This window comes from Malurus melanocephalus, unplaced genomic scaffold (genome assembly GCF_030028575.1).
Source record: "Malurus melanocephalus ecotype Western Australia unplaced genomic scaffold, MMel_1.1 scaffold_137, whole genome shotgun sequence".
NCBI classification, from domain to species: Eukaryota; Metazoa; Chordata; class Aves; order Passeriformes; family Maluridae; genus Malurus; species Malurus melanocephalus.
The window spans coordinates 744,026-771,166 of NW_026623369.1; the positions used below are offsets into that span (position 1 = coordinate 744,026).

General features: G+C 46.6%; 1 protein-coding gene across 4 annotated transcripts in view; it reads left to right on the forward strand.

The window, feature by feature from the left end:
• Positions 1–27,141, forward strand: part of CXCL12 (C-X-C motif chemokine ligand 12) — a 137,639-nt gene that overhangs the window by 105,552 nt on the left and 4,946 nt on the right. For 2 of the 4 annotated variants that reach the window (XM_057370981.1, XM_057370979.1), the window contains 3 exons: positions 18,951–19,068; positions 22,355–22,441; positions 25,939–26,036. In XM_057370981.1, coding sequence (XP_057226964.1) covers positions 18,951–19,068; positions 22,355–22,441; positions 25,939–26,036 — 303 coding nt within the window. Of the gene's footprint in view, positions 1–13,706; positions 13,928–18,950; positions 19,069–22,354; positions 22,442–25,938; positions 26,037–27,141 lie in introns of those variants that run through there. The other 2 variants (XM_057370978.1, XM_057370980.1) reach the window with 2 other exon arrangements.

Here is a 27,141-nt window from a genome sequence, read left to right on the forward strand (position 1 = left end):
AGCGGTGCAAAATTCATCACTGGCTTTGCAAAGGAGGGCAGCCTGACACCARAATTAAACTCCTCCAAGAGCCCTGTCTGCCCTGGCAACAGATCTGCATTACATTTCCATACAGACTCCAACCAGCTCTGTTCTCTGGGTTATTCCCTTCTTCCAAACTTCAAAAGGGCTGAATCAAGAGTGGGAGGGTGAGCTGTTGTTTTTACTCAAGTCACTGGGTTTTGGTGGCCTTCATATCTTCTGGGTGACTTTTATAAAAATATTCAGCTTTTGATATTCCTGTGCTCCTCCAGCCTGCAGCATGAAGTATCCATGTGTCCATCACCTGTGAGTCCAGCCATGAGTATTGCCAGCATTGCCCAGGGATGTTTGGTGTCTCCCCACTGCTGGATCTGCTCAACTGCAGATCACTCTTGCTTCTGCTCCAGCGACACTTCTGCCTCTGTTTATCAGGGCTCAACACCCCTAAGTTCTGAAAACAGATTGTCCAGATGCCAGGTAATTTCCAGGTGTWTGAAGAAGCAGCTTATGGACTGCCCAGACTGCTTCTAAGTGCAATATTCTGGTGTTTGCCGTGCTTAAGGAAAGGAAGGTTTCTCCTTGGATTGGGAGCTTTCGCAAGAGAAAGGAGCTTTCTCCTAACCCACTCTGACAGGCAGTAGACAAATGGCCATCTGACAGCTTCCCAAATTCCATACCATGTCAAGAAGTGGGGTCAAACTGATATTTCCTTGAAACAAAATTTTGATTTTGGAACATAAGTGCAAGCACATATCTGTACTTCAGACACCAGTCCCCACTCAGAAGCCTGTCTTAGGGCTCAAAGCAGTGGAGTCAACATGACTGGCAAGCAGATACAGACTCTTACTTTTTAACAATTTTTGGCTTGACATAGGAGATTTTCCATAGCTGAATTTAAGGAACTTTCGATGAGCTTGTACTGCTTGTTGAAATATATTCCATTTTGACATAAAACATACTGCCTTTCCACTGAGACCYAGTATCCTCCTGCTCTTCTCCCCTGACTCTGCTGCTCTTATCTAAAAATAATTTGGTTTGTTTACTTAGTGAAAAATTGAATGTTTCCAAGGGCACAGAGACTTTTTTTCTCTTCACCAAGAGCTCAAATATCTACTGAAAAAGCTTTGATGAGAAATTTTCAATCAGATTCAATGAAAAAAGAGATGGAGAAGGAAATTATGACTTTTTTTTTTTTTTAAAGCGCACAAGAGAGTTCCTTAACATCAGTTGTGGGAATAAAGAAGAAAGTGRCTGCCTTTGATCTGAAGGGAATCCTATAGCTTTCCTGAATTCTGCCAGCTGCTCCAATTCTGTACTTCCACTCAGACAAAACCCTACATTATGACTGAGCCTGAAACCAACATAAACAATCCTCTGCCCTTTTACCCCTGCTGTTAGAAGATGGAGTACCAGTGGAGCTGAGAATTCACTCAATACATCTAAATGAAGTGTAACCTTCCAGAGTTAGATGGCACCAGCTAGATAACCCTGTTCAAGTGGAAATAGATGAGGGATGAGACTGAAGATTGCATGATGGGGCTGTAGTTGATCGTCGTGCTTGTGACTTCTGTGCTGACTGCAYTGGGCATGTAAGCTCCAAAAGGTTTGTCATTGCCAAATCTAGAAAAAAACTCCCAAAAAGACTAGCTGAAAGTTTTGTCTGTGAAAGAGGGAGAAGAGATTCATCATGCAAGAACAAGTTATTRATAAATGGATGAAGAATAAATTGAGGCTGCAATTAAGAGAAAGTCCTTAACATTTCAAGCAGTCAGGCTTTGAAAGAGTCTGTCAGCAAACTGGATTAAAGAGGTGTGGAACAAGTGGGTTATTTTTGTGATTATGGGATCTGAACTCAAACCAGAAGATCCTTCCTTGTATTGTGTAACCTTGGAGTCCACAAAACCTGATGTACTTTTTAACCTACATGGTTTTATAGCTTTTAGAAATTAAATGTTTTAYATGAAAATGAGAGATAGGACCTAGTATTGGTCACACAGGGAGGCTGAAAGAACTGTTTGATACATCCCACAGAGCAAAGGACAGAGACATCTCTGAGCCCTCCTTCCTCAGGATGGGATGTCTTGGGTAATTATCTTGTAAGGGTGCAGGTTCCATGTGCCCAGGGACACTGCTGGTGCTTACATATCTCTAATGGCTGTGTGGGGCCCATCAATAGCAGGTGCTTCCAGGGAAGTGGAGCATTTGGGAGCAGTGGGATGAGAAAAAAGAGAGGCAGAGCAGAGGCAGAGCATGACAATGAAGATGGAAAAGGAGAGACAAGGAAGGGAGAAGTAGGGAGGTGGAGGAGCAAGAATTTTAAAAATGTGGAAATAAACTAAGAGTAAATGTGTGAGGTGAGCAAAGGGAAGGATGAGAGAGTGGCAGAGATAAAAAARAAAAACAGGGATGAAAGTGGAGATAAAAAATTAGGCAGATGGGCTGGCTGCTGAGCATGCCATAAGCAGCCTCTGGGCTAGCAGAAGTGGAAATTATGAAACTGATTTCTCTGAGTCAAGTGCAAGTACCAGGTAGCTCTTGTTCATCTGCCTGTGCTGCTGCAGGGTTCTACCTTGCTCTGGCTGTTTTCCCTGATGAACATGATCCTYCCCCTGTCTTCCAGCCTCACAGGCCTAGCAGAGTAAATGTTTGGGAAATTCCTATTCCTCTTGTTTTGTAGCATCTGGAGWTAGGTCTGAATAAAGCCCTTCAGGCTGGGAGGTTTTGGAAAGAAGCCCCACACTCACTGGGCCCTTTGCCAGTGAGTTAATCCTTTCTGCATTGACCCTTCCCGAAGAGCAGTCCCAGGCCACCAAGGATCTGATAGCCTTGAACTCTCCATGCTGGAATAGCGCTTGCTGCTTTTTACTGCTCATCTCTTCCCAGTAACTTTCCCCCAGGATCCAGGCAGCAAAGCAGGGGCAGTGCAGATCAGCCACATCATTCCTTATCCTCTCAATGTTCTGGTGCAGCTGTCACTGAGTCAGTCAGGACAGAAGATGCTGTGCCATGTGCTTCAGCCACTTTTGATTCTGTTGCCATTGCCCTGCATGTGCAGGAACTCTGCACTTCCCCCCAAATACAGAAACACTCTCACAGGGACACTGGCTGTAAGCTGTGTGGGTCATTGCAACATCCCTAACCCTGTGCCCCACGTGTGGAGCTGAGTCAGGCTGGGCCTGGGCTGAGCTGAAGGCACAGAGCWGCAGAGCTGCAGAGCTGCTGGCTGAGCTCGTGTTCATGGGGGTGTTGCGTGTTCATGGGGGTTACAGGCAGCACGGATGTGCCAGGGAAGTTCAGTGCAGTGGGCAAGAGCTGGGCCCTGTGGATGTTTGTCCTGTGTCCCACGAGGGACACGGGGTCAGTTCCATGGCTTGGAGAAGGCAAATGGAAGGCAGAGAGTATTCATTATCTCTGGCAACTTCTGAAAATCTGTCAGCTTTCACAAGGAGCTGTTGCAGGTGAGGATCCCGGCAGCTACGGCAGTATCTGCACCATTGAGAGCCTGGGCTTAGCCCTGCCTTTACTACAGACTTGTGAGTGATCCCAAATTCCCTAAACAGCTCTCAGTGCCACAGTGCTCCTTGAGCAGCTRTTTTCCAAAGGCCAGAACACTCACACCAGCCAGCTGGACCGGGCAGCACTCATCTGCAGCGAGCCAGGTTTGGCCTTCCAGACACTGCTTCACCCCAAATGAAAGGACACTCTTGCAGCCGTTGTTCAGAAAAACTCTCTGCCTTGGTTCTTCCACCCTTAAAATTGGAATAAAATGCCAGGATAGAATCCTCTGTGTGGAATTTGGATTCCTAGATGTTGGCTTCTAATGCTGTTTGGAACAGCTCACATGGCAGCATGCCTGTCAGATGGTAAGGAGCCTGTRGACCCAAATATTTCAGAGATGGCAGCTGGAGGCCAGGCAGGCACCCCACAGACCTGCAGTGAACATGTGTCCATCCAGGAAACTGGCCCCCTTTCCATAGAGTCTGTGAGGTACTGAGACATCCTCATAAGGAACTCCACGRCAATGTCTGCATAAAGATACATTTCATACATTTCAGCCAGCCCAGCTGATTCCTTCTTCACCTGTGCTGGAGGCAGCTCTCAGGCAGGTTTGCTCTCATGGCACATGTAAAGAGGAGTGCAGAGAAGCATCTGCCACAAATGAAAGCTAAGCCCAAGGGTTTTTATGACCTTTAAACAACTGACTCTTGCTCCTGCATCCCAGCTGCAGGCAGTCCACCTGGTCAGGGTGTTTGCTTGGGAGGAAAGAGCTACCTTCTGGGGGAGATCTGAAAAGCCTTTGTTTCCACATCAGATCTGTTTGAGAGCGCATGCAACACCTCCAAGAAATGTAAAAGGGAAAAGTGCAGCCCCCACGGAACCAATGAGGCTGTAAATCCAGAGAAAATCTTCTTGTGTCATTTATGAGCCAGCGCATCAGATACTGGCCCCTCGTGCAGAGTGGCTTGGTCCAGGCACATTCCTTCTCCTCGTTTCCTTAGTTACAAAAGCAGGGGACGGTTGTTGTGGTGTTTTTCTGGGAAAAGAGATTGCAAAAACCCATGATTTATGTCCTTAGATGGGCACACTACAGAAATTAATTTTGTTGTTCTTCACAAGAAAAACTAGTTGGCTGTAATTTGCTGACTGGATATAGAGAGAAACACCACTGTAAGCTCACAAATTTAGTGTTGTAGGCCCAACCTTTCAAGCCTAAAGCCTGTCTTTTCTCTGAATACCCTGACTTTCTGGTGCCTGCTGTCCTAGCTGCTCTACTTTTTTGGATTTTCCAGTGAGGTTATTGATAGGTATTTTATTGCACAGGGATATTGCCATCAGCTCCTGCTGGAAAAGGATGGTGCAATGTTATTCTTGTTTCCAGGTGTTCTTGACTTTATCTTCAGGGCAGACATTTACTATTCTATAAATTCCAACTGCAGTTTTTCAGATATTGCAGGAGCTAAAAAAAGGCTCTTTATAATCAGGGTGGGGTRGAGAAGGAAGCTAGATTTTGTTTTTCTGGGAGAACAGTGCAATGTTTTTCAAAAACTAGAGTCTATATCCACAGTTCTTTCTTTCTACTGAAGTTTCTGATTCCCTGCTAAAATCAAATGATGYGAGACCTGCTTGAAACTGCTGAAATCAGTGGGATGTTGGGAGCTTCACATCCTTCTTGGAGCTGAGCCCAGACTCTGGGCCATGTGCAGGGAGGGCTTGCTGCAGGGAGCTTCAGCCATGCCTGCCCTCCACCCTTGAGCATCTGCTCTTGAGCGTGGCTGGAGAGGGGATTCTGTGCTACACAGACCTTTGATCTGAAATAATGTGGCCTTTGTACTGCTCCCATGCATCTTCCTCTCCATCCTTTCCATCTGCAAATGTCACAGTGCTCTGAGCTGGCTGTGCTCTGTCAGCAGAGGCTGCCTGCTGTGGAACACACCCRGCTCAGGTCCCACAGCAGACGTGCCCCCAGCACCACTGAGGGAGCTGCACAGGGCAGGATGAGGGTAATGCACCGGACAGGGTTGCCTTGGGCACTTCATTGCTCATGGGGAATGTCCAGCTGCCAGRATCTAACAGATGTTGACACCTCTGTGCTGTGTTTGCTCTGTGAAGGGGGAGCRGGGCCAAGGATCAGTCCCTCCACCTGGGACACACTGTCAGAGCTTTGTGTACATGCTAAATTAACACACACCACTAACAGTTGTACTAAACTGTGCTGCAGATGCTGGGGACTTGATTGTGTGCATGTGGGAAGGGGGTGACCACGCCAAGTTTAAACACCTACTTGATTCCCTTGWGAGAATCTGAGGTTCTGAGAGCTTAGCTTAATGCATATGCCACGTTCTTAGGGCTTAGCTTAATGTGCATGTCACAAAATGGGAAGAARGTGCAGGGGTTTAAATGCAAACAAGCATTCTGAGATAGCTTTTTTCCTGTAAATGTGAGCAGTCACTGCAGATTAGAAGAAATGCAAAACTGTCTGACAAATTTTCTTTCAAACTGCCTTGTTTAGATCTCATTGTTTTCTACTGAATGAAGCAAGTTCTGAGGAACCAGTTCCTGCAGACATATGAGTACACTGATTTTTCTGAGGTCAGTAATTTTGAGCAACTCCTAAAAATGAGATTACAATCCCCTACACAAATTTTGTTCAATGTTTGCCGTTTGCACAATTGTGTTCCAGTCTGGTCAATGAAAATCACGGCTGAACTTGTTGACATGAAATTCAGTCTGTCTGAATCCCTTACCTATAGGGTCTTTGCCAGGTTGAAAATAGCATGCAAACTGCTTTTGGTGAGCTAACAAAGCCAAAAATACTTAAAAGTATAAAACCACCTGCACACCAGCAAATGYCAGTGCCTGTTTTTGAACTGAGATACAAGAGCAACATTTTTAGGACTCAATGATATAGGACAATGAAACAACATGGGCATTTATCATTTGGTTGTGTGGGTCAAAGAGAAAATAGAAACCATSTCCAGAGAGGAATATTGTAAAGTAGTAAATTAACATAAATAGATTTTTTTATGTTCCAGAAGGGGGGATTTAAAAGTAGAGACATTAGGAAGGAAAGATTTCTGATGGTAAGTCATGTTGGACTATAGAAGGACCTCCTGGGGGAAGAAATAGAAGCTGAATCTCTAAAAACTTTTAAGCAGTAATTGAACACAATTGCAATAAATCTTCCATCAGAAGTAACCCTGTACTGTGAGAATAAAGGACTAGAKGCCTTTACTGTACTTCTCCATGTCTTGTAACTGAATGACTCTGATGCTCTTCGTGGATGGTTGAGGTTTTATGAGCAGCTGGGGATCCATTAGGTTGAATGATACTGCAGAAATACCAACTGGTCTTACTCCCTGTGTGTTTCGGTGTGAATGGTGATAATCTCCTGAAACATGWATTCAGGCCTTAAATGCTGAAGCAGAAGAGAAGAGCTCCAACCACAAGACCAGAGCTACTCAAAGGAGGAGAAATGACTGATATTTCTGCTAACACGCTRGGGGAGTGGCAGGTTATGCATGTGTCCTTCAGGGACTCATTTCTGGCTCAGTGTTTCCCTCTAAGTGAGCAAAGGTTTAGGAGCTGGCTTTGAAAACCTCAGTTACGCAGTCAGCTGTTGGTTGTGAGATCCAGGARAGCTCTGAGTGAAACACCACTCCAGCACCAGAGCAAATGATGGCATTCACTGTGTCCCAACCTCCACACCCCGGTTCGGCCTGGACCTGGGAGACACATGTTCTTGTTGGGTGAGTGACAYGTATCTTAAGTGATGTTAATGATTGTTTATTGCAAACCAAACGTTTTTGCCATCTGGCAACTTTACACAACGGATGTCAGCACAGTTCCAGCGAATGAAATGTTTCCATCGCCACAAACAATCCGTTTGCTGGATCTCACTTCAATGTGAGATGAATRCAGCTGCCCATAGAGCAAATCCCTAAACTAGATTTAATTTAAGTTATCTGCCTTGTCAGCAGGCAGATATTTCCTAGATATGCTGCCCAGGCACTAATGCCTGGCTCTGGGCACACAGCCCACTAGCCTTTCCCTCACACATCCTTTTTTACCCTTGCTTGTTTTTTATCTTACCTATTATTYGATGTGAGACTCTGTGGTTACTCTTCCCTTTTATGTGATGTAAGTCTGTGTTTACTCTTTTCTAAAAACGACTATATTCATGGTTTTAATTGGTCTAGGACTTTTGCAAAGCAACACCAAAATAACGGGTGTTTTGAATTATAAAAAGGCACTTACAAAAATTCCAGTTTTCAGATTTTTCCTGAATAACTGCAGAAAGGAGTAGGTTAAGAAAAAGGGGAAAAAAAAAAAGAAAAATAGGTAAAAAAAAAGAAAAATAGGAAAAGGGTAAAGAAAAAGAAAAGGAATGAGAAGAAGACTTTTGAAAAGCGAAAGCCAAGTGTATCTGCAGTGTGAGGAGAGGCTCTCCCCGTGTTTATCCCGGTCGGATGCTCTCTCTCAGGCACTAGAGGGCTCCCCAGGACGCGCAACCGGCGGCCCCCGGGCGGTACCGGCTCCGGACCCCGCTGCTGCTGCTCGGGGCTCGCTCCTTCACTGCGGTTCAATCGCGGGCTGCGATCTGCTCGTGCCGTGGGCTTTTTGAAGCCCAATCCCTATTTACTTTACATCGCAGAAATGCCTTTGAATGTGTGAAGGAGATTGTTTTAGGATGAAAAAGAGTTATAAAATGAACTCCAAAAAGGCATATAGTCCTCTTGCTAAATAGCGATGCAGTCCTTAGGGCAAGACTACAGCTAGACTAAAAAAAAAAAAAAAAAAAAAAAAAAAAAAAAAAAACCAAAAAAACAAAAAACCCTTAAAATGGAATGGAATGACTGCTTTGCTCTGTAGAGCAACTTGCACCAGGCAAGTTGTTAATATAGACAAAACCCCGATCTTTGTTTCTTTGTTGAGGGAGAAAGCAGCTGGAAAGTTTGTTTCAGAGTCTGAAAATCCCCAAAGTCTATAGATATTTGGGTTATGGTGTTTTGTTCTTGCCTATCTTAAATTAAAAGCAAATAATAGTAAAAAAAAAAAAAACTCAAGAGACACATGACTCATATTTGATTAGTCAAATGAAAGGCTGAAAGAAGTGAGATGGGTGTTGTAGGGACCCCTGACCACCCTGACCTGAACACTGGGCTCCATCTTTTCCCTGCAGACTCTTAAACCATTTCAGTTCTAATGCTCTGCTTGTCTGTGCATCACTCTCCCATGGAGAGGCTTTAAAGGCAGAGCTGAGCTTGGCCCTGGCCGGACCTCCCAGGTACCTCCTCTTGCTGGGAATAGGGAGCCTTTTCTGCTGAGGTCCAGGCTCCTCGCAGTGGCCTGCAAGATCAGTGAACCTGAACTGTCCAAGCGAAACCCAAGCGAAGCCACACAGTTTGAAACACTCCTGGAATAAAATCCCCTCCGTGGTGTCAGCTTGGTGCTCAGAGGGAGAGGCAGAACACGGCAAACTTGGCTCTGTTCTACYCCAAGCTTTCAGGAAACTCCTCACAGCGAGGCCAAGAGCTGTGTTCTTAACAAAACTTAAACCCAAGCAAAATTTATCACGTTTTGGGTTTCTTCATGAAAGGTTAGACCAACTTGGGATGTGCTCTGCTGGGATAAAAGAAGAGATGGAGTCTGCCCTTAAGGGCCAATTTCATATCCACTGAAATCACGTGCAAAACTCCCAGGGAAGCAAGCTTAGACTTTTAAACACTGTTAGAAAAGCAGCTACCACAGTTCTCTGTCATTTTAGTAACCATCTATAAACAGTTACTCACTTGACCTCTATTTGATCTCTCCCTCTGCCCTCCGAGGAATCTTTCAGGGCCAACATACATTATGGATATCTCTGTGTACATGAATGTTGGAGGCTATTTTACTACTATGAGAACAGACCTCTTGCAATTCTATCTGAAATCAGATTGTTTGGGAAGACTTTTTTTTCTTTCTGCAGACAATTCCTACAAGTGACTTCTCTTAGTTTATGCTGGTTTGCTGCAAATACTGAATTACTACAAGTCCTGTTTGCTACAGGAGCATTGTAAAGGATGATCTTGGAACCCTGACATGGCAGTAAGGAGGGAAAATAGTTYTAGCACTTGAAACAAGAAGGTCAAAGACAGGAGTCAAGAAAGATCTTCAAGCCACGCTACAGTTGTCCTTTTGTGGCTGCTGCTTGAGTGTGCAGCAAGATGGCAAAGCCTTCAAGCTTTCACCTGATTAATAGTCTTGGGGAAAAAAAAACATTCTTTAGGAATGTTGCAAGAGTAAGGCCGGTAATTAAAAAAAAAAAAAAAAGAAGAATTCTTAATCAAAACAAGAATGACAGTAAGATGGAAGTAACTTAAGGTCATATAGTCAGTAACTAAAGGAAGAATTTTATATGCATGCCTTGGTTTGGTTGGGTTTTTGTTGGTTTGTGGGTTTTTTAATAAAGAATTTCAGAGCTAAGTTACAAAATAATATAAATGCATAAAAATAGTGAAGCACTTAAAATCTCCAAGTACTCWTAACTCTCCACACTAAGATACCGTGCAGTAGCTAATGTCAATTTTAACATTTTAGAATCTTTCATTTCCTTCCCATCACAGTATATCATATTTTGAGGAAATATGCAGTATAAACATGCTTTAAAAAACATAATTTTGGGATTAAAAGAAAAGCTGCATCTAGAGACAATACTAAACTGCTGTAGTCATTATTRTGTGAGCTAGTAGATGACCAGACARAGAGATAAGGTCARTTTTGTATCTTTMTTGTGCAGCCCAACAACCTAATAAATATAATTTTCTATATGTAATTTTCCTTAACTCTAGAACACCAGGCAATGTATTGTAATGTATTTTGCTTGAAWTTGTTCAGATGCAGTTATTCTTAACTGTATTTAAACACAGATTGTGTGTGAACACTATGGCCATCCAAAAAAGCGATGTATTTAGTTACAGATAGTAAATCCAGGAAACTTTAAGGACTATTACAGTGAAATAGCATTAGCAAGAACAAGATGAAAACAAGGATACTATTTTCCAACCTGAGGACATTCAATTTAATTCTTGACTCACACAAAATTTTCTTAATAATAAGTTGTGCTGGCCAGAAATGGYTTGTTTTAGACATAATCTGTGGGGATTTAAAACAGCTTCAGATAATAATGATTTCATTGCTGGGTTATGCCARTCTAAAATTCTAAGTAAAAGAAATGTTGCCATCTTCTCATTTAAGAGGAAATGTAATTTGATACAAACACACTAAAAATTTGGAWTATTGTATTATTAAAAAAGGCTGTCTCAAACTGTGTTGAAACYAACAGTAGGTCTATTTAAGGTTTCTGAATTCATGCTTTCTTTGTTAGCATTCAGATAAAAGATTAAATTTACTGGCTATTATGGAGTTCTGGCTGCAGCTGGTTGGGGAGAGGAGGGGGAGAGACAGATATTCAGCCACCCAGATTATCAAGGGGTGTAGGCTGGATTTTTTGAGCATTCAGATAAACACTGGTCAATTCTGTGGGAGTTAACATTAAGCTGAAACGAACTTTTCAAGGAATTTAACACTTAGCACTGTCCAGACAGACAGGCTTCCTTTTGAGCRTTCGATTCGTTCAGATTTCCCTGAGTTCACGGTTCTCTTTTGGGGCARGGGGTAAACCGTGAGACTCACATTGAGAGTGGGTTTTCATGTTTTGTTTCGTTTTGTTACTTTGTTGCTGGTTAAATCTTAAGCTCATAATTGCTGTGCCGTCGGCAGCAGTTTGTGCATGACGGGAAGAAAAAACCAAAAACATCGTTCACGAAAATCGCTCGGAGTTGACTCAGATGAGCTCTGTTGCTGTGTGGAGAGCTCTTTTTCAGGCGGAGCAGGGTGACAGCGGTGAAGCAGCGGAGGCAGCCCCGGTACAGGGCGGTGCGGGCTCCCGTCCCTCGCTGTCCCCGCTCCGCCGCTCTGACCCAGCACCGCCCCTCGCCCTGGGGACACCGTTCTGCGCTGTCCCGGGGGATCGCCCCGGCAGAATAACCCCGCAGCCCGCCTCGGTGCCCTTTCTGCTGCCGAGTGCGCACTGTGGGTGCCAGCCGGGATGGGCACGGGTGACGGGGCGGGACACACACCCGCGCTCCGCCCGGCAGCCGCCGGACTGGGGGGATAAAGCGCGGCGGGGTGCGCTCTCCGCCCGTGCGGAGCTGCCGGGGACTTCATCAAGCACCTGAGCCCCCCTTCCCTTCCCTTCCCTTCCCTTCCCCGCCCCGCCGGGATCCCCCTCGGCTGTAGAGGGATGGTATCGGGTGCGGTGTCCCTGTCCTCCTGTCCCCTTCTCCTCGGGACACTTCATCTCCCATGCCGAGCCGGCTGTGGCGGAGCGGGGCACAGAGGCGCAGGGAACCGAGGTATCCTGCTGCCTTATTGCTGGTGCGCTCAGCTATCCCGAGGAGTAAAGGGAGCCCTTTTATCTTCGACTCAGCTTCCATGGTCTGTCCGGACATCTCCTAGGATCCAACTGGTTTTCACCTTCAGTTACCACACACCTGCTTGTCTTGGGTGCCGAGGGGGAGACTGCTACAAAGATTTGGCTCCGATTTAATTCCACATTTCTCCAGTCTCTTTGATTAGATCCTTGAGATGTTTCTCACTTGGCAGTAGCGACAGCAAAGACGCGCTATTGCTTTAAGTGTTATTGTTCTAAGGAATTGTGACTCTAAGTGTGGTGTGGAGATAACAGTGTCCCTGCTAAGTGCAGTGTGGGTGTCCTGTGTGCCRGGGGGAGCACTGGTGGGACAGCAGCTCTCCTAGCACTGTTTGCAATTACAATGAGCTTCTGCCGTCCCTGCAGTGTGTCCCAGCTGTCACTGCAGCAGTAGCCASGCTCACGGCACTGATTACAGTTCTTGGTCCTTTCTGTGCATCAGGTTCATGCATTACTCTGCTGCCTCACCTAAAAGAAAGGAAGGGATCTGGATGCAAGATCAGCCTAAACAAATTCAGTGCTTTTTGATAAGGAGGAACTAAGAAATACAACTAACTAGATTTAGGGAGCTGGATGTGTCAGGGATGTTCTGCATCACCAAACATCACTGCAAGCATTTCTTCTGACCTTTAGAAACCATATTTTTCAGTGAAACAGCCATAGGTTAGCACAGATACAATGTTTGCACTCCTGAGTCCAACCTCGTGGGCTGTGGCTGGAGAATTTGCAGTTACCCTGGGTATAAAACCATGCTGGTGCTTTTGGTGGCATTGTGACCTGTCCTTTAACCAGCTCCACACCAGGATTAGCTGTACCCACTCGACCCCACACTGGCCCAGCCGAAGGTCCTGTTTTAAACACAGACGAGGAATCCAAACTCAATCAAAGCTTCKATGTTTATTTAAAGTTTTTAATAGCAACAAACGGCCCCGTGGGCTTGGGCTGCAGACAGTGAGGACATGCTTAAGGCAATTACACTTGACAATACCGTAATAAGTGAGGGCAAGTGACACCCCTGGGCCTCCGGGCTCTGCAGGGGTACCAGGGCTTTCAGCCGAGGTGCCARGGAGCCCGGTGGCATCTGCAATACAAAGGAGGTGGAATGTTGGCAACAAATGTTCTACTGGCTTCAGTTAATAAAGGGAAGAGGTGGTGTTCAGGGCCAAACACGCAGAGGCAAAAAATTAAACTCACTCTCTGTGTCTGTTTTTCCCCCTCAAACACCCAYATAAAACTTCTGGGAAGATGCTTCGTACGAGGCGTTGTACCCGATACCCAGGCCGCCAGTGTAAATCTAGATTCGCGCCCCTGAGAGTGAAGGGGAGGTTTTCTTCTCTCATTGTGAACACTTCAGGGATGCGTCCCCTACCGCTATCCCGGTTCCAGCAGAGCTGGATCAAGAACAGCGGGGTCGGGGTGCCCAGAAGGGCTCKGAGCTGGCACAGGTTGCTGAGGAAACAACTTTCTCCCCCCGGTTGGGGCTTGGTGGGGTGAAGTTAAGTCGGTCCGAGCCACCGTCCCGCGGGGGGCTCGGAGAGCGGGGCTGGAGGGGGACAGGCGCTGTGCCCGGGGGGAGAATGCCGGACTGACGGAGCGAAGCGAGGAGCCCTCTTTTGGTTCCTTTCCAACCATTTTTAGCAGAGGAAGGATGTAATAACATGCCACGGGCAATAAATCACAGTCTAGCTACTCCCCCTGGCTCTCGTCCCCCCGCCCCCGGCCCCTCTATAGCGGGAGGGGCGGAGGGGCCGCCAGCAGAGCGCCGCGGCCGCCGGGACGAGCAGAGCAGAGCAGAGCAGAGCAGAGCAGAGCAGAGCAGAGCAGAGCAGAGCAGAGCAGAGCAGCGCCTGCCCGCGTCCTGCAGCCGCCCCAGCATGGACCTCCGCGCCCTGGCGCTGCTCGCCTTCGCCCTGGCCGTCATCTCCCTGTCGGAGGGTAAGTGAGCTGCGGGGCGGCACCGAGAGCCCGGCGGGGAGCGATGGTCCCGCGGAAATCTCCGCTCTTTCCCCCTCTCCTCGCAGCTGCAGCGCTGCCCCGGCTCGGGCTCCGGCCGCGGCTCGGAGGTGTCTGGCGAGCCCGAGCGATGGCTGTGCGGAGCTGGGAGCGGGCAGACTCTCATTCCTCCCGTTCCTTCAGCCATCCCTGGCTTTTTTCAAAAAGCTGGCCAAAGCGGTCCCCTCTGCCAAACTCGCCCCAGATTGGAGTCGTCTGGGGGAAGGCTTTCAACAGCGCTCGGTCTGCAGGGAGGTGGTTTGGCTGCAAAATATGCGTATCGACTTTCTCTCTAACAAAAAAATCCCAACCCTAAAAGYCAGAAGAAATTAGAAACAGGCGGTTGTTCGGTTTCTGTTCTGTCCTCTGCCGTGATCTATCTTTCCTCGATCAGGGCAGAGCTGAGCCAAAGCGGTCACTCGGCAGGAATTTATCGCACCCCAGGCTCGGGTGCGCGGGGAGGTTTCGGGGGGCGCAGCGAGCTGCCGTGACGGGAGGTCTGGGGGATCGCAGGCTGGCGGCGTTGGTCCTGCAGTCACATCCCCGCTGCAGCGCCGTCTCACAGCCCGCCCGTCCCAAGCCTGGCCCCGCGGTCCCCCGTGTCGCAGCGGCAGCAATGCCCGGCTTGCTTTGCCTGCTGCGCTCTGCGGAAGCCTCCGCGTTGGAGAGCCCCGGAGACAGCGGCAAGCCGCGCTTGTTGCCTCGCATCCCGCGCGGAGCCCTGTGCCGCGGGCAGCCCTGTGCCGCGGGGCTCCGGCAGCGCGCACCGTGCGGGACAGCCGCACTCCTGGCCATGTCCCRGACGCTCCTCGTGTGTCTGGCATCCCACCTGGCAGGCACTTGCCACCTCCTGTCSCCTCGTCGAAAGCTCTCGGGCTGGGCAAGGAGCGCCTTTTCAAACCCAAGCTCCTGTCCTATTCTCCCATTCAGGCGAGCGAAACTTGGGTGTTCCCCGCCCAGGGAGGCAGAGGATGCCCTCCGGTGCCCTCCTTGTCTAGCGTGAGCGAGTTAATWTTTCCCGAAAATTTCCCCGATGCCTTTCGGCACAACAGCCCCGTCCCGTTGGAACMCGGAGCCTCCACAGCCCCGGAGAGACCCTAACGAGCCGGCCCGGCCAGGTGGGCTCCGGGCCCCGCCGCGTTCGCCGTATCCACCCCGGGGTGCAGGCTGGGCAGCGAGCGGCAGGTAGCGAAGGCAGACCCGCTGGACCGCTGGTGGCAGTGCCAGCTCCTGGCCCTGKCCRCCAACRTCAGCAGCYCCCGAGCGCTGGGGCTGCCGGTGCCTGGGTACCTGAGCGGGCTTCTCTCGTCTCTGCAGGCGAGTGCAGGTCTGCAGGCGCGGGAGGAAGGGACCTCTCTCCTCCTCCTCCTCGCCTCCCCTCTGGCAGCTCTTTGCTCAGGGCAGGGAGGCCGGCAGAGCTGCCCGGCTGCACCGCGCTTCGCCCCCAGCGCGGCTGCTCTCCTTGGCTGGCGGCAAGACACAGCGGGTGTCTTATGTCGGGATAAGCGTGGCTACCTGAGGAAGGAAACGGCTTAGGAAGGCTGGACAGAAACTGGTCTTGCAGTGTTAAGAGCGGATATTTTTGCCTACTTTTTTGCATGTCGTGTAGTGCTCTCAGCCCTGGTCCGGATCAGGGCTGCCTTGCGCTGGCGGGCAGATGAGCTCTGCATTCTTCTCAGTCACCTGGTAAAGCTGTGTCTGTCTATCCCAGCCTTGCTTTCCAGGAAAATGGATCTGTTCTGCACTTAGAAAGTTACCAACCATCTCCTGATAATGACAAATGCGCACCCTGGGCTGAACAGAAGTAAAATGATGCTTCCCTCAAATGTTGTTTGTTCATGTCCAGCCTGCTTGCCTGGATATAGCTTCCCTCTCTGTTCAAGCATCCARAGCTTCACAGCTCACACAGCAAGTGAAGTTAGTGCTGATAACTTTGCAGCAGAACTGGCAACTCACTTCTTCCCTTACTGTCCAGTTTCAGTGGGGGTGAAGAGAAGGAGATCCCTGTGGGATGAAATAGGYATCGTCCAGTGCTGACAAGGGACCACTCTGAGAGCATTTTGTGTGTGCTTTGTCTCTAGAGRGAATTTATCAGCAAAAGTGAGTGTTCAGAGCCAAAAAAACTCAGTTTGAGTTAGAAAACAATAAGGCTATTTATTATTAAGAAAACACAAAACTCCCAAACCTCTTCAAACCCTTCTTTATSAAGGCCAAAAGAGGTGTTCTCATTTTGGCTAAGTAAAATCAGGTTGAAGGAATAACATTAAGATGTCCAACTAGCATCTGGCTCTTCTCTAACTTTTGACTCTGTTTCTAYGTTTTAACCAAATGTGCCAGACAGATAAAGGTCTCAAAAGCCATCAGTTGCATGTTTTCATATAACAGGGCAATTAACAGACTATACTAATTTGCCCTACTGAGAGAATGGCTTCAGCTTGTGCTCAATGTTTATTAGAGAACTCACAGCACAAATTGGTAGATTAATTAATCAGTTTAATCAGCTCTAATGTACATGCAACAAGATGTTTTGAATTTTGAAAGGAGGTAAGGAATATGTTTGTCAGCCTCAGAAATGTTCTCTTCCTAAATTATGGCCTCCAAACGGCCCCTTCCCTCTCCTGCTTTAGGAAGATAAGGGGTTCATGTGTTGGGAAACGCTACATGCACTAGTTTTCCCCTATTTTCAGCCTTGTTGAGAGCACAGTGAGATGAGGGGCAGTGACAGCAGTTCCTGATTCCCTGCTAGTGATGCAGAGGACCCAGTCGGTGCCTGTGCTGCTGCTCCCTGGTGCTCAGTGCCTGCTCCTGATACCAAGCAAGGCACACAGAAATACCAAAGGGAGGGTTTTTTTTATTCCACCTCACATTGGGGTGACAGAACGCTGAACACTGAACGCTGAACATCCCTCCTCCTTGGTGTGCTCGATGCCTTTTCTCGGGCAAGAAACAACTCGGGGACTTASAGACATGTTTAGTGATGGTTAAACTTTCTCTGTTCCTGATTTCAAGTGGTATGGGATTGAAAATCCCACCTCGAGTTTGAGACAGARAAGGATTGCATTATCAAATCATAGATCAGAACAGTTCATCTCTTGCATGCTGTTTAGGTTAAAGCTGGCTTAAACCTGGTTGGGACAGGCTTGCAGAGACATTATCGCTGCAGCTGTGCTAAGTGTTGTTGTACGACTGCCCTCAATTTCAGCCTCTCCTTCCAACACAAACTCACAGTGTGCAGCTGTCAGGCACGGATTTGCAGTGGGAAATCCTTGTGTCCTCCTCACTCCTTTCCACGTTAGCACTAGMCAGTCTAATCCATGTTCTCGAGTCTCACCCCGTAGCCCTCCTTCCTCCTCCCCTTGCAGATTATTCCAGTCATAGGTGGAATCACTGTTTGGACTGCCATAAAACTGATGGAAAAGTCCTTCAATTTTGTGAATTTATAGTCCAGATTCTGSTGTGAATCCGGACATGCTCTGTTCCCACTGATTAATTCCTCTCCTGTGGAATCTGATTCTGGCTCTTCTCTTGGTAGAGACACTGAAAAAAAGGGGGGTTCCCTCTTCAGGACAGGACAATTTCACCCTGCTGTCCGTGGTTATATGTGCTAGAGACAGGCATCGATAAACGTGCAATATATGTAGATCAGCTGCACTTGAAAACCTGTGTTTTTTCTCACCTTCCTAGACAGCTGTTTAGGAATTCCAAGCCCTTCCCTGCTCTTTAGCTCCCCATCTGCCTTTAAAGGGAACTGGGTTTGGATGCCRCAAGTATTCCCGTGTGGCTAAACAAACAGGATGGCAGATTGCCATGTGGGATCTCAAGCCCTGTCCGATACAGATCTGACCATCTACAGCGTGAGCCAGRTCTCAAGGGTTAGGTGTATGAAGTGTATGAATTTAATTCCTCCCAGAGGCTGGAAACTGCTCCACTGGGAAATTCTTTAAAATCTTAGGCATCTCTCAGACTTCCAGGCAAAGCTTCTGTGTTTGTATTTTATTGTGCATGGAGCTTTGAAACTTGCAGCTCTAGTGAAGCCCTTACTTACATGCATTTGATTGCCAGTAATTAACTTGTGCCGTAGAGAAATCGGGCAGCAGAGGCTGTGGTGGGCGCCAGGCTGCTTTTCTCAGTCCTGCATGCATATACATGAACGATTCTTAGCCTGGGGGGTTACACATAATTCTGTCCCYAGTGATGCCAGTGACAGAGCTCTCATCAGTCCGGTGGCCCTGAACAGTGTGTTGAGGATGCTCTGGCTGATCACTGTCCCCTCGATTGCGTTACTGAGCCGCAGGCGAGGAATTCAAAAGACTCCAAGTGTCTCATGTGAGACCGCTGGGATCTCKCGTCTCGGAGCCGCATCTCTCTGTGCGGGTACCTCTGTTGGGAGCCTGGGCTGGCTGCGGTGGGGAAAGGTCAGCTGGGCCCTGGGAACACCAGCAAAATCGGAGCTTTTCTGTAGCCTCTAAGTCCCCTGTGAAAAGCCTGCACCTGAGCCGAGCCGTTTTGATCTGAACTCCTTGGAATTCATCGCTTTCTTCMAGCTACCTTCTAATTTGGCCTCGGGTCAAAATCGTTTGAGTACAACAACACCGAGGACAAGTGCCCCCTCTTTTGGCCTTTATCTTGTCTAATTACCAGGAGCATCCCTGCACAATGGAGCGGCTCCTTATTCTAATCTCTTCCATTTTACTTATCTCCATTTTCTCTCCTTCTTCTTTTGTCTTCCAAAATCCCACGCACTCTGATTGAAAGGCTGGGAACTGAGCTGAAAGGATTGTGCTCTGAGCTGTGGGCAAATGCTCTCCCAAAGCTGCAGCTTTTCTGCTGCTTTTTTTTGGTTTGGTTTTTTTTTTTTCACCTGAGTATTTGGAGGGAGTTTCTTCCTGTGAGCCCTGATCGGGGTATCTGTGCTGCTGGTCCGGAGCAAGAGGTAACGTGTCCTTTCCCTCCCTTTGTCCCGCAGAGAAACCCGTCAGCCTGACTTACCGATGTCCCTGTCGATTCTACGAGAGCAACGTGGCAAGAGCCAATATTAAGCACCTCAAAATCCTCTCCACACCCAACTGCTCACTTCAGATTGTGTAAGTCTCCTGCTCTTTTCAGCTGGGTGCAACTCTCGAGTGTCAGCAAGAAGGGTCACAGAGCTGGYGCCTGCTCTGGTGGTTGCATTTCAGTCTCTCATGCCACGAATCCCAATTAATCTCTTCAGCCCGTGTGTCAGATACAGCTGGACTCTGCTTTACCTCACATAAAGGAGCCCAGCTGTGTTCTCTGCCCGTGATCTCCCTGTTCCTATGTGATCCCATGTCCTGTTCCCCCGTGGGTTGTGAGCAGGAATGTCCAAGACTCCATTGCCTGGACAGTGTGTGTGGAGATTCACTCTTTGGGGTAAAAACTTCACAGCRGTCTGAGTCTTCTAATGGGTCAATTCTCCACAGAGGGGAACTAAACAAGGAAAAGAAATTCCTGTATTTCATGTATCCTCCACAGACCCTAAACATGTGATGGTCTAATCTAGGGACACTTACCAGGCAGGAACTGACCCAGTAAATCACAGCAAGACAAAAAGATGCATTCCCAGTGGGAAATGACCTCTTCATTTTTGCTGAAAAAGCAATGCTGGTTTTCAGGAAAAATTGGGATTTTTTTTGTTTGTTTGTCTCTGTAGATATGTGCATTTTAGGAATGCCTTTTTTGTTCACTTCTTTATGGCTGACCCCTCCCTCCTTTTCCAAAATCTTCTGAAGAAAAAAAATAACATTAATCTTTTCATTGCAAGGGAGCTCTCAACTTCTGTTAACCTCTTTAACAGGGTGTCAGGGACTAGATTTGGTTTCTGTGCAGTGATCCCATTACTAGTCATGTCTTTGACCCATATGTYGAGCCCTTCCTCTTGCAAATCAAATGCTGTAAAAATCAATTTTTGTCATCCAAAACAGTTTTGCACTCAGAAAACTGATGTGGTTTATTGAGATTACTCAGGAATGTATGTGTGAGCCACATTCATGAGCCAGTTTTTATTCATATGGGTTTTTTTTTTTCTGTTTTAAACCATTCTGTGTAGATCATTCGCATTTCATCATGTGCTTCTGCCTTAGGAGAACAGTGAGAAAAATGTAAGCTTCAGCTGAGAAATAACTTTCTTTCAGAAGAATGACAAAGCCAGCTGTGACTAACTCCGATCTCTACCTATAAACAATCTTAGAGGCAAACATCCAAAATGCAGTAGTGCATGGTTTTGTGCTCTGGGATTGTCAGTGAATGCCATAAGGGTCYCAGGGCTAAGACTTTTTAGAGGATTTGGAGTTTTCTGGAGTAGTTTCAAGAAAATGACAGCATTTAAGACAGAATAGAGTATATATTTATCTCTTAATTTACATAGGATTATAGTAATTAGAGATAAATAAGAGCATGAAATGCAGAAACAAAAATATCTCACGTTCTTGCCCATTCCTGACCCAAATGTGTTTGTTTGTGGTATACAGAACCTATGAACTATAGTTCACCATCTTTTTGTTACTTTGAAAATAATGTACTTAAAAACAGCCCTCCAAATACTCTTGAAACATCAAGAGTTCAAACTAGGTCTTTATCAAAACAGGAGATAAAATCAGTCAAAACTAACACAGGAATTTCTCATCTTGAATCATTTTAAGCATTAAGCAGTGTAGGCATACATAAATTAAAAGGTGCCCTTTTCAGAAATAGAGAATCTGAGTGAAACATATCTGCCAGATGATGTTTTGTGTGTTTTCTCGTTTGGGTTATTTYTTGCACAAGTGCATTTTCCTTTTTGTTTAAGGGGAGCTGTACCTGAACAAAAAGCCTGAGAGCAGGCTTTTGCCTTTCATTCTGTTGGAAATCATCTCTCCAAATCCAGGGAATTCCTCTGTTGATGTCTGCTTCTACAAAGCCCACACTAAATTCCTTGCTTTTCAGTACAGGGAAATGAGCATTTTTAGTAGACACCCTAAATCAGTCCAGGTTTAACACTCCATTCAGTTGCCTATGTCTCTTCCATGGCTRCACAAGGAGCAGGGGCTGACAGGCTACAAATAAATATCTGAAGAAATCTGTGTCTCAGTATTAGGTGAGAGGTAATATTAGGTGAGAGGAACTATACTGAATGTGTCTGGAGACTGGTTACGTGTGCTTTTGCTCTGTACCCTGTGAGGTCAGCTCAAGAATTCCCAGGCATTGCTRACCTCAGCAAATCCATTCTTACACTCTGCTGGTATCACTTCACTGGAAATGCTCCAGCTTGGCACTGCTGTAAGGGAAATATGAATTAGGCCCATTCATCTCCTCAGTGGCCAGGGGTTGTGAGAGGGATCCTCGATGTGTTTATGTTACAACTCTGCTGTTGCATAACTCAGAGCAGGGAGCCTTTCTGACCTGTTAGTTCTTACACCATCATTTTATATTCTGCAGATTGCATTTTATAAAGTGAGGAACGTTATGGCTTCCATCCAGCAAATGTTTAAACAAGTACTGAACTTATTCTTATGGGCACTTCCATAAAATTGCTGCTCTTTGCACTTTTCCGTGTTGAGAGGGAAACTTTGCAGCAGCTGGGGCAGAGGCAGGGTGCTGCAGGGAGATAACAGGGTGCTTTTATGGGAGATAACAGCTCTCAAGAGGTCCTGAGATCCCTGGAGGGTGATACCTGCTGATGAAAAGCTATTTGTCCTTCTTCTGAATGAAAGATGCAGATAGTCCAAATGTCAAATTCAAGGAGAATTTGCTAACCAGTTTGGGGTTGGAAGTGCAGCTTGGACATCCAGGAGAAACCCCTCGGGAGGTTTCTGCTTTTATTTGAGTGCAGGGTGAATATATGAGGCGAAACTTGCCTCTGGCAAAGTGGCACTTTCAGTTTTCTTCTTCTCTGCAACCTGTTCATTCAGTCTTGGGTAAAACAAAAAGTAACAAGTGACCACACCCTTCMTTTCAGAACTTCCAAGAGGTATCTGTCCTCAAAGCATGTGAAACTTCMGTTTTGGGTCAAATYTAAAAGCTGTTCTTAATCAATCCCTTGCAAAAAAGTACTTTTATTTCCCATGTCAGTATTTTCAAATGGAATTTTGCTGTTGTTGGCATTGGAAGTCTTAGATTCAAATTCTGTTTCTGTTCTACTCTCACACAAKTCCCAGTACAGACCATGTCAAAGGAGACAGATGGTTTCCAAACTGGGGATATTTATAATAGGTGACTCAAGGATGGGAAAAATAACCCATCCTCCTCATGGTTAACTGAGAGCAGTTCTGGCACCCAAGGGAAATGAGGCACAGTGGTGGTGGGTGGTGGGTGTGGGGTGTGGGCTCAGGAGCGTTGCACACCAGACTCACTTTGACTTTTCTCTTTTGGCAGTGCAAGGCTCAAGAGCAACAGCAAGCAAGTGTGCATTGATCCCAAGTTAAAGTGGATCCAGGAATATCTGGAGAAAGCTTTAAACAAGTAAGGCAAGAGACAAATGGACTTAACAGCTAACATCCTGAGTTATTAAAGGGTAGAACATTAAGGGCTGGCTTTTACCATGTGGACAAAGTACTTGTGGAATCAGATATTGTTTCAAAGAAGGGTTTGGAGTTGACCTAATTTGTATTAAAACAACAGTTTCTGATATATCCTACATGTTAAGCTAAGAATTTTGCCAGGGTTTGAGGCAAAATTTATGCTGAGTATGTTCTGGGGTCCCAAACTCATCCTCTTTTTTTAAGAAAAGCTGTTCTCCCAAGGAAGATGCTTCCTTTATGCCCCCTCTTCCCCAAACCAAACTACAGTTACTTCAGAATCTGTATGGTTGCAGTGTCTTTGGACCCCTTCTCCATGTTACACTGGGTGTCTGCTTGCACAGGCAGCTGAGGCCTCGGGGTTCTTGACACTAAAAATTATTCCTCTGCTGCCCAGTGTGGAATGCTGGTAATGCTGGCCAAGGCCTGATGTGCTACCATGAACAAGGCTTTCACACAAGACCCGGGGAAAGCCAGCCAACCTTGGCAAATTCAGACTTTTAAAATCTACTTTTGTTCCCCTTGAAAGTGGCTGATCATATCTACTTTGAGGTGGGCTCAGCCCATCTCTGTTCAATTTTAYGCTGACAAGAGCAGCACAGAGCACWTTTTTGTGCTGAGCTGCAGGGGAAGGCTCCAGCCCTCCAGCCCTGGTACATTCCAAATGATGGTACAAAGCATTCCCTGGCTCACCCAGAGCCTGGGCTGCACTTGGCCAGCAGCAGCATTTTGGCCAGCAAGCCTACCTGTGCACTCAGTATCCCTGCCACCCTCACCATCACTGCCACCCACAGTAACTGCGCTGTAACCCTGCTGAACCTCGTCCCCCTGCATCTGGAGGGTGAAGGCAGGGCTGGAATCCAATCATTTGCAAAAACAATGCTTTATTGGGGAAGGTGTAGCCCCAGGGCAGATGTGAGGCACAGGTACCTGAATGCTGTCCTCTGATTACTCTGTCCTCTGTAAATGCATCTGCCAAACAAGGGGTGGAGTTGAAAAAAGAATTCTTGTTCCCCCTGTCTTTTTACAATAAGCAAGGGGAAAAATACCACCAGGGAGATTTCTCCATGTGTCCCTTTTGGGGACTGCACTGGGGTCAAGAGTGAGGAGGAAGAAGGAAGGAAGCCAGCTAAAAAAGTCAATGTGATTCCAGCCCTGACAGCTCTTCCCATCTCATCTGATGCTCAGTGCCTTCTCTGCTGCCAGCACTCAGCCCTTTTGTCCTTTGGACAAGTTCTCTGCAGAGTAATCCAGGTTAATTCTGCCAGAATGGCTTTGGGTTTAGGCACTACTGAACCTAAGAGCAGGATGTGGCCCATGCTGACTATCCCAGGGACCTGAGTTGGGATTTTAGAAATCTGCAAGGTTGGGCAAATATGATTATGTGCCTGTCTGACTTAGGGGAGTAGCTCAGCTGGWACATGTTCTGCTCTCACTTCCACTAGTGAAGATCTGAGACCAGCTCTGCTGAAACCAGTGAGTCTGCCTGATCTCCAGCCAGATTCTGGGGTTTGTTTACCAAGTGCTAACACAGAAGCAATTCTGCCAGTTTGGTGGATTCATCCTGGTTTACATTGAGTCCCAGCTCTATGAAATGAAACAACAGAAAGCATATATCTCCATCACCTAATCCTGTAATGATGGCATTGTGTTCATTTTCTGACTAGTAATGCTAGCACCAGTGGCATTTTCATGCTCCACAGACAGTCAGGGCTCTGTCTGTAGCATTTTCACAAGGCATGTTTTTGATATATTTTAGTGCACAGCTTTGACTTCTTCAATGAAATGTACTTTGGAATATATTTATACGCATCAAACAATTCATATATTTGAATTGGAGCCATATGAATGTTGGTAGTTTAAAACACCGATATCCCTCTAAACTACTAACAGCTTGTAAAATGAATCTATATAGATCTATAAATGTTAATGTAGCTATCAGTTTCAATCAGCCATATATTATATTTTTTCACTTGTACCAAAATTGTATGAAATGTGACATTACCCTATATGCACTAGYAATAAAATGGCTAATTGTTTCATGTTATGAAAACCCAATTGTACATGGGAATTTATTTTTCTGGAATAAAAGCAATACATTTTGTAGAAAGGGCTCTTGTAATTGCTTAAGTAGAATCCAAACTGTRAAGTCATGTTAATCTATACCAGTACTTCAGTAAGAGAATATCTTCAGTACTATAATCTGCAGCTAAGGGCAATGAAAAGTTCCTAGAATAGTAGGACAATACAGTTAATTGTGAAACCAGGAATGGTTTTTACCAAGGAATTATTTTGCTCGCTAATTCTGCTTAGCCTTTATTATTGCTTTATATTCATCACATCTCCATGTAATATAGACATGAGACATCAGTAAAACACATCCAGGCTGTCAGGAATCCAGATTCCATAACTGGCTTCAAGAATCATTGTGCAGCTGCTGTGGCCTAAATCATTCAACATCCATCCATTTTACAGACATGGGGCAAACCAGTCCTTTCTCGAAATAGCTAACAAATCCTTTWTCACTTCCACGCAATCCCAGTCATCATTTACGGTACATTGACTCCCTTTCCCTCCTCCCTTTGTCCAAGGATGTGCAAAATCAGGCCCTTTCAGAGTTAACAGAGCCCATCTTGTCCGTGTCATGTTGATACAGTCCCTCTTCAGGACTTCCCTCTCTCCAAGATGCTGGAGTCCATTAMGCTCAGTGGCTACTGGAGATGCACWGSAAAGATCTGATGGATCTGGAGAAGACAACAAAGTCACATGGGAAAAATCTTCCTGTTAAGCCAGCTGGGAGAAAGGAAAAGAAACTCTGAATGTCTTGGGGCTGGCTGTGCTGGCAGCCAAGCCCTGCTGCTGCCCTCCAAAYCCTGGTGTGGCAGCTCTTCCTAATTCCTGACCTAATTTGTAAATAATGGTTGCAGTGCAAGATGCCAGAACAACAACCTCCCARTGCTCCACCAGCGTGTGCTGGGTGAAGGCCCCACACGAAGGGGGATAATGTGGGTAATTATCTTTACAGCCTGATTTTAAGGCACCAAATGCCTACAAATCCCCTCAGAGCAGCCACTGGTTCTTGCTGATGTCAGCAGGAATGCTGGGTGGGAAGCCAGAAATCCAGCCCCCCTCTGCTTCCATTGTACCTCAGGGGTAACTTTTGGGATGGTGAGGCTCTTGGCTGACAAGGTCTGGAAGGCGTTTGGGGAGGCTTTGGCATTTTGGATAAAAGGATTGTTCTGGCTTCAGATTTTGCAAATGTTCTTCCACCAGGACACTTTGATTTGTCTAGCATTCCTCTCAGACAGAGGTTATACCAAAGAGGATGCTACATTTTCACCCTGTCAGCAAAATATGAAGGGACCATAGGATAAATGTGAATGGGGCCTTTGTACATGGATAATTTATGGCAGTCTTTTTTGTATTTTTCTTTTAATTTAGACCACGTCATCGCACTCATAAAAAAAAGCAACAGAAGAAACGGGGCCCACTCTGCCCTTCCCGTGCAACACCACTAAAGTCTCCAGGGAGAAAGAATGGTAGGAGGCATTAGTTTCTGAGCTGGGACACCTCAGGTTYAAGTCCCTGCTCTTCCACTGATCATCTTATGGGACCTGGGACAAACATATTAGCCTGTCCAGACCCCCATTTCGCCCCTAATTGTAGAGGATAATGTCTCTACTCTTCCCGCAAAGGAGTCTTATATAGATAAAACTCTTAAAAATAGGGGGGAAATTTAGCTACAACAGATGCGGGAAAGTTTTCATATTTTACAATTGGGGAAATGGACACACAAAGAGGCCAAAGTAACCTTGAAGCAAAGACAAAGTCAAAAACAGGGTAAAGGTTTGGGAGCCCTATTTATTTTAGCTCCAGTATCAAACTGACAGAGTTAACTATGACAGCTGTGAATTTGCCACTGGTGTTTTCTAACGAGAAAAGCAGCACCACGTGGTGACAACGTGATGTGGTGCATGGGTGACTGGTTGGTGCCCTTCCTGKGGGAGATGTTAGGCACATCCCAGATAATGGTGTTATATATGGCAATGCTCTGGATGTCCCTGATCTTTTTTCCTTGCCAGGGTGGTGTGTCCTGCCATTCTGCACCAAAAGAAATAGAGTTACTGCTGTGGGATATTGGAAGATATTTTCAGAGGAAAGCTTTTCCTCATGGCTCAGTCATCATGTTTGTGTCTAGATGAGTTTTCTGGGATTGTCTTTACTGGGAGYAGCCACAGCAGTCTCTGGCTGTGGTCACCCAGCCTTAGTTGTCCAGCAGGCATTGGAAGGGAGGTCTGACAAGGTGTGCTGAGACATCAGTTTTTGAATAGCTGGTGCTTACCCTCTGACACTTGTAACTCAGCCTYAGTGACCTCATCTAGGCTGCAAAGGGCTGTTCAGCCTGGGATAAGGGTAGGGCTCACCTTAGACAGGACCTGGAGGCCACCAGCCAGGCTGGCTCCTTGTTCTGAGTGAGCCATGCACACATGGCAGCTGCACTTTGCYGTGATGCCTGACCCACAGTGTGCTGGTACTGTGCTCACACTGCAAGTGGGACACTCCATCTGTCTGCACCCCACTCTCAGCTCTCACCTTGGCCCTTCAGGCTCTCATGTTTGCTGTGCAGAGCCTGCCTGCCCTGCC